Below are 7,810 nucleotides of genomic sequence, written 5' to 3'. Positions count from 1 at the left end.
TGGGACCAGAGAGCAACAAATTCTCTGCAGCATCTTTAATATTTTTTTTATGAAAAACGAAAATTGCTTACAAAATGACTGGAGTAGACTTTGCATTTGAATACAAGTAAGCTGTTAACATTCACCAGCAGTCACAGCTCGTCATTTTAACCAAACCGCTAACTTCGGTATCCTGTGGCATGCCGCTTATATCTCCCGGTTTTTCTTCAATGCATCTGCATACTGCTGCCTTGCTCTGCTCACAGGGGAGACACATGCTGAAGAAGTGTCCAGTTTTACAGAGGCTGAGGGAGGAGAATCCAGCAATTACCCACCATTGCATTGCAGATCATTTCAAAACCATCATTGAAGTGACATTGTGTAATAATTCGCCACTAGAGGTCAATGTAGCTTAGAATGGAGCTGAAGTGTGTGCATTTGAAGAAGAAACACTAGGGAAGCCCAAAGCTGTTAATCCCTGCCAACAACAACTAAAGACTAAGCGAGATGGATATACCCGAAACTCCTAAAAGGGTCAACAGCGGGAGTTGGTCAGAGCTTGTGTAAGTGGCTAACTTTAGCAGCTAGCAGGAGGTGCTACTAGAAAAGGCCAGTAAAAGATTGAATCCACCGCATGTCAGGACCCTGAATCGTAGCACTCAGTGCCATTCACTTTCATGTAGGACGAAGCAAACTTTATTTACAAGAAGAAGCTAACTATAACAATAGCAAGCCACGTCGCAGCTAACATGAGTGGCTAGAGAAGGAAATAGTGCAAAAAAAATCCACCAGTTGCCTTTATCACTTAACTCGGCAACATTTGCTCGCATGATCACCAGTGAAAGGATGAAGCAAGACCAGCTAACAATGAAAATAGCGGCTAGTAGCAAGCCATAACCTGCAGGTGAGTCGCTAACATGAGTGGCTAGAGAAGGAAACAGTGGAAAATAGAACCAGGTGCCTCACAAAACTCGGTGTCATAACCAGCTGTGAAACGCGAGTGACCCTAAAAGACGAAGGAGGCTTTATTTACCCACAGCAGCCATAGCCTGCCTGAGGGGCTTGAGAAGGAAAAAGTGAAAAAAAAAGTCAAAGATGACAAATGTCAGATGCCTGAATCACTGGACGCTGTGACCATCACATCCAGTGTAAGGCAAGTGGCCATTAAAGCATAAAAAGGGAAGTGAACTTCTCAAAATGGTGATTTAAGCTTCTGAGGTAGTAAGATGTGGCAAACCATTTCAGCTTCTTCAAGTTGTGTAATGTAATGACACATTTCTAAACTTAGGAGTCTCTACAAAAATCATGTTTATGAAATATGACACTTGTCTTTCATTATTATCTGAATAAATAGTGTTTTACTTAACTGAATGAAGTATTTTTACAACACTAGAGGTCGCTATAGAATACACACTTGGGGGCTTTAAGAGTACACAGAAGCTCTATGTAGGAAAGGGCAAAGCCGACTTTACTTCCTCAGAAGGCTGGCCTCCTTCAACATCTGCAAAAAGCTCATGAAAATATTCTATGAGACAGTAGTGGCAAGCGCCCTCTTCTATGCGGCAGCGTGTTGGGGAGGCAGCATCAAGAAGAAGGATGCCTCTCGTCTCAATAAACTGGCTAGGAAAGCGAGCTCTGTTGTGGGCAAAGAGCTGGACAGCCTAACAACAGCAGCTGAGAGACAGGCACTGAAAAAGCTGAGGTCAATCATGGACAATCCATCGCATCCGCTTCACAGCATTATCTCCGGACAGAAGAGCAGTTTCAGTGACAGACTGCTGTCACTGTCTTGTACTACGGACAGACTGAAGAGTTCTTTTCTTCCTCATGCCATGAGGCTCTTTAACTCCACCCGGCAGAGTAAAGGCCCACATTAAACCACACCACCTACATTGGATCTTACTGCATTATGTGTAGCACTATTTAGTTAATCTATATAACATGCTAAAGTGGGCATTTGCACGTCACACTGGGTATTTGTATATTGTTTTTCTTTTGGCTTTATTATTGTATTGTTCTCAGCTCAGGGATGCTGCTGGAAATGTGAATTTCCCTTAGGGGATGAATAAAGTATCTATCTATCTATCTATCTATCTATCTAGTGGGAATGCATAGTACATAGAGGTGCAATTAACCATTCAAATCAATTATTATTTTGATGAAAGCCTTTGAGAATATTGAAGATGAAGCATATAATAAATTATGGTTCTGTGCTTTTTTTGGAGTACTCACGATTGCCTAATTCTCTCAACATGGCTTCATCAAGGTCTTGCCGCATCTGAAAAAATACAAAATAAACTGAATAAAAAAATCACAACAATAATTAGGAATGATAACTGCTTTTATTTACCAATTTCAACAAACGATAACATGCATTGTTGTATTTGCAAATATTTTAACAATGACATAGAAATACAGTGCCTAACGAAAGTATTGGGCCAACAATAACTTTTTGGTCATTTTGCCCCCTTTCAAACTTAAAGCTAAAAAACTGAAACTATTTTCCAGGAATCACCATGTGAGACACGATTGTGAAGTGCAACTAAATTATTTCAACACCTTATATTCTATTTAGAATTAAAAAACTGAAAGTAGAAGTTGCAAAAATATTGCCCCCCTGTTCTCTGAGCTCAGAAAACTGACTGCAGAAGTTCCGTAATGACTTATGAATGATCCAATGTCAACCCAAATGAGTATCGATGACAAACAGAGTGCACATGCGTGTCTTTTAAGTTTTAGTTTGAATGCACCTGTTCTGCGATTGCTCAGAGGTCTGTGAATGGAGAACAGACTGCATTATGAAGACCAAATAACACACCAGGCAGGTCTGGGAAAAAGTGAAAAAGTTCAACATTTACACATGTCCTGGAGCAGAGTGCAAGTAAATATATCAAAATAGAGAGTGAATAAACCACTGCAAACCGACCTAGACCTGGCCATCTCTTTGAACTGTCGGTCCAAACAAGGAGAACACTAATCAGAAAAGCAACCAAAAAGCCACTGATCACATTGGATGACATCAGACATACACAGCTAAGGTGAGGCAATCTGTGGCTAAGACAACTACTAATTGTATTTTGCATAAATCTGCCCCTTATGGAAGCATGGCAAGAAGAAAGCCTTTTCTGAAAGAATAACAAAAAAGGTCTGTTTGGTGTTTGTAAGAAACCACATGCACGACACAAATAACATGTGGAACAATGTGCTCTGATCTGAGAACAAAATTGAACTTTGCAAAGCATTTGTCATAAGAGTAACACTGCACATCACCCGGAAAATACTATCCTCACTGTCAAACATGGTGGTAGCATCACCATACTTGCTTTTTCAGAAGGGATTGGGAAGATCGTTAGAGTTAATGGAATGATGGATGGACCCAAATACAGGGTAATTCTGGCAGAAAATCTGTTGGAGTCTGTAAAAGACCTGAGAATTGGGGCACATTTTACCTTCAAAGAGGAAAACCATCCTAAGCATAAGCAAAATATACATAGAATGGTTTAAAACCAACAATATAATGGTGGTAGAAGGGCTAAGCCAAATTCTAGACCTTTATCCTATAGAGCAGGGGTGTCAAACTCATTTTAACTTGGGGGCCACACGATAGAACAAACGTTCTCTCGGGGGCCGGACTACTAGATTAGAGAGAAAGAAAAAAAGAGAGAAATAAATAAGAGGAAGAGAGGGAGAGACAAGTAGAGAGGATAGGACAAAGAAAGAGAGAAAGAAAGAGAGAGAGACAAATACAACAGAGTGTGAGAAACAAAGGAGAAATAGAGAGAGAGGGGAAAAGAAAGAGAGAAAGAAAGAAATCCAAAGAGAAGAATAAGGGGGAATGAGAGTAAAGAGAAGGAAAGAGAGAAGGCAAAGGAAGAGAGAGCAAAAGAAGGTAAAAGGACACAGAGAAAAAGACAAAGACTAACAAGGAGAGAGAAAAAGACAGACAAAGAGAGGGAAAGAGAGAGATAGAGAGTGAGAGAAAAAGGGTGGAAGAGAGAGAGAGAAAGAGAGAGAAAGAAATACAAGAACAGTTTTGTGAGAGGCACCTGGCTTTGGCTACATCAAGTCGACATATATCAACTTGCAGCTCGTTTTTCTCTTGCGCTTCCCTCAGCGTTGTCTCACGGGCCGATTCAATCCGCATGTTTGACACCCCTGCCATAGAGCATTTGTGGAAAGATCTGAAAAATGCTGTTCACAAATGATCGCCATCAAACCTTAAGGAACTTGAGCTGTTTTGTAAGAAAGAATGGGCAAATATTTCTGTTTAAGATGTGCAAAACTTATAGAAGCCTAAAATACGGTAATACAGTATGTCAAAAAGGCCAATACTTTTGCCTGCCACTGTACAATCCCAGTCGAAAATTTTGCCAACCTCTGTCCACTAACCTTGGCTAAGTAGTCCTCCACACTGGTACTCGGTCCTTTGCAAACAGGGCTAAGGGCTCTGGAACAGGGGCATTTGCATTGGACCCCCACCGTATCCAAAAGGGGAACTTGAGCCCGTCTCAAAGTCAAGACCTCCTCTTCCAGTTGCCTCCTGGCGATCTCCAACTGCCTTCGGGAGGAGATCTCCATCTCCAGCTCCGCCTGGAGTTGGTTGACCTGATGACTTAGCTGATCGAATGAAAAAAAGAATGTAGAAAATCAAACCAAACCAACCACTACTCACGGGACGTTTGTGTTTTTTTTAATGAACACACCCTTTCTTTGTCTGCGCTACACGTTTGTTGCTCTTGAATCTTCCTCTTAGCAAGTTTAAGTAGAGATTGAAGCCTGGAAAAGCAGAAATTACACGCGAGTTTATCTACAAGAGAAGGTCTGGCCCCCAGTCATAATATCGTAAAATGAATAAATAAAAAATAAATGTTCTCACAAAAACATCCTGCTCCAGTCTGACTGAATAATAAGAGATAAACACAAAAATGAAGAATTAAAAAATATTTTTTCAGAGAAGAAAAAACACAGCACCCCAGTCAGTCAAGAGTACAAAAACTGTATATACAGGGTTCATACACAGGCAGCACGGCAGCGCACTGGTTAACGCATGTGCGGCACAGTTCTGAGGTCATGAGATCGAACCTCCTGTGTGGAGTTTGCATGTTCTCCCCGTGCTTGCGTGGGTTTCCTCCGGGCACTCCAGTTTCTTCCCACATTCCAAAAACATGCATTTCACGATAATTGTGAAGTGAATGAGCAACTGAGTTGGCTATCTCTGTGTGCCCTGCGACTAGCTGGCAACCAGTTCAGGCTGTCGCCTGCCCACAGCCTGAAGTCGGCTGGGATGGGCTACAGCACCCCCCCGACCCTACTGTGGATAAGGGGTGTAGATAATGAATGATGAATGAGAGGGTTCATACAACCTTTTCATTGCCAAAAATTGGGAACTTTTTAAGGACTTTCAAAGCAATATTTCAATATCCCCAGTATCATTAAAAGAAGAAATCAGGTGTGAGTCACGTGTATTGCATATCCACAAATACAGTATATCTGCAATTTACATTTGTGTTTTTTTAAATCTCTCCCTCTACACAGTTGTGGTCAAAAGTTTAAAAAAAACTTGTGAAGAACATAATGTCATGGTTCTCTTGATTTTAAAATTTATTTCTTCAACTCAGATTTTTCTCTAAACAGATAGTTCTTTGTCACAAAAACATTCATGAGGTTTGGTTCTTTTATGACTTTATGATGGGTTGACAGAAAAGTGATCAAATCTGCTGGGTCAAAGACGTACATACACCAATTTTGGTGACTTAGAAAGTGTGAAATGAGCTTCATAGCATGGCCTCTTAACTTCTCGTGAGTATGAGTGATTATAGCTGGTGACTTCTCTGAGGTTAAATAAGGCCCATGGGATGCAAACCCCCACAAACGCTACAATGGGAAAGTCAAAGGAGCTGAGTATGGATCTGAAAAAGCGAATCATTGAACAAGTCAGGAAAGTCACTTGGAGCCATTTCCAAAGCAGTGTTGCAGTGTATCCTTGCCAATAAACAAATATTCCTACAGATCTGTAAACGGAAAAATAAACATATAAATGTTGTCGCCTCCCTTCCTGCCAGGGCCATTACATTCGCGACAAATTCCCAAACACATCACAACGATTCAGTTCATAACTTTTTGGACAGAATTTCTAGGCACAGCTTTGGTGGGAAAGGAGTCCGGTTTGGAGGCCTCAGCATTGCATCTCTGCTTTTTGCAGATGATGTGATGCTGTTGGCTTCCTCAGGCCGTGATCTTCAGCTCTCATTGGAGTGATTCGCAGTTGAGTTAAAAGCGGCTGGGAAGAGGATCAGCACCTCTAAGTCCGAGACCATGGTACTCAGACGAAAAAGGGTGGCATGCTCCCTCCGGGTAGGGGATGAGATCTTGTCCCAAGTGGAGGAGTTCAAGTACCTTGGGGTCTTGTTCACGGGTGAGGGTAGGATGGAACAAGAGATCGACAGACGGGTCGGTGCAGCGTCTGCCGTCATTCGGACCCTGTACCGGTCCGTCGTGGTAAAGAGGGAGCTGAGCCGAAAGGGAAAGCTCTCGATCTACCGGTCGATCTACGTTCTTGCCCTCACCTATGGTCAAGAACTGTTGGTTATGACCGAAAGTAAACGATCCCGGATACAAGTGGCTGAAATGAGTTTCCCTCGCAGTGTAGCGGGCTCTCCCTTAGAGATAAGGTGATAAGATCAGTTATCCGAGAGGGACTGTATGTAGAACCACTGCTCCTCCGCATTGAGAGGAGCCAGTTGAGGTGGCTCGGGCATCTAAGGATGGCTCCTAGACGCCTCCCTTGGGAGGTGTTCCGGGCATGTCCTACCGGCAGGAGGCCCCGGGGGCGACTCAGGACACGCGGGAGAGACTATGTCTCTAGGCTGACCTGGGAACGCTTCTGGATCCCGTCGGATGAGCTGAAGGAAGTGGCTCGGGATAGGGAGGTCTGAGCTTCCCTGTTAAGGCTGCTGCCACTGCGACCCGACCACGGATAAGCGGAAGATAATGAATGGATGGTTGGATCGCAATAAAAAATGAATCCACATCTCACCAAAATAAGAGATTGTGGTTTGTTATTTTGTAACCAAAACCTCCACCTGAAATTCTTTAGTGCAGCAAAAATCTTCATTACCTGTACATTTCCTTTTGAAGCTCAGAGTTTCTCTTCATTTCCTGTTCCAGACGAGAATCGGAGGCTTTTTTTTGCTCCGTTGCGTCCTCTGCCTTCTTTCTCTCCATTTCCACCTGACGGGAATTGGAAAACTGTAACCATATCCTTGAATTAATACGAAAGTCATGGATGTTGTCCTTGAGTTGCCTTTGAGCTGTGCAGCACCTGTTGTGAATGTCAGTCCAAGAAAAGTTACATTGAGTTTTGTCTATATGGGATAAGGGGTGGAAAAAAAATATGTTTTATTTCGTCGCACTCCCTTTTCAGTCATTCTGTTGTGCATTTAAGTTGTGTTTGCAAGTGTACACAAGGAATGTAACTGCCTGAAATGAACAAACACACGAAATGTAAGGAAATGAAGTCATTTCACAAGCACCTGGATGTTCATTTCATGTTTTTCTTTCTCCAGCTCGGCCAAACGTAGTCCTAGCTTGGAGCGACTCTTTAGCTCTTCCTCCCACATGAGCTGTGTGTCCTGTGCGCTGTTGGACAACAAGCTGTGCTTGTGCACCTGGAAAGATGACCAAACAATGTGCGGATGCCATTTACTTTCAGTGCCTTGATGACCAAACAATGTGTGGTTGCCATTTACTTAAAGTGCCTGCAAAACTATTGGCCCCCGATAACTTTTCAAACTTATAGAATGAAAACTCAAAATATTTTCCAAGAACCAAC

General features: G+C 42.5%; 1 protein-coding gene across 5 annotated transcripts in view; it reads right to left on the bottom strand.

The window, feature by feature from the left end:
• Positions 1-7,810, bottom strand: part of LOC148353494 (uncharacterized) — a 74,298-nt gene continuing 66,488 nt past the window's right edge. For 2 of the 5 annotated variants that reach the window (XM_088351262.1, XM_088351265.1), the window contains 6 exons: positions 7,512-7,646; positions 7,097-7,227; positions 4,683-4,755; positions 4,369-4,596; positions 2,212-2,257; positions 1-284 (listed from right to left, as the gene is read on the bottom strand). In XM_088351262.1, coding sequence (XP_088207388.1) covers positions 187-284; positions 2,212-2,257; positions 4,369-4,596; positions 4,683-4,755; positions 7,097-7,227; positions 7,512-7,646 — 711 coding nt within the window. In that variant the 3' untranslated portion in view covers positions 1-186. Of the gene's footprint in view, positions 285-2,211; positions 2,258-2,729; positions 2,807-4,368; positions 4,597-4,682; positions 4,756-7,096; positions 7,301-7,511; positions 7,647-7,810 lie in introns of those variants that run through there. The other 3 variants (XM_088351264.1, XM_088351263.1, XM_088351266.1) reach the window with 3 other exon arrangements.

This window comes from Urocampus carinirostris, chromosome 13 (genome assembly GCF_059441175.1).
Source record: "Urocampus carinirostris isolate Australia breed hairy pipefish chromosome 13, RoL_Ucar_1.0, whole genome shotgun sequence".
NCBI lineage: Eukaryota > Metazoa > Chordata > Actinopteri > Syngnathiformes > Syngnathidae > Urocampus > Urocampus carinirostris.
Note: the sequence above shows the minus strand (reverse complement) of the source record. Positions and strands in the feature narration are given on the sequence as shown.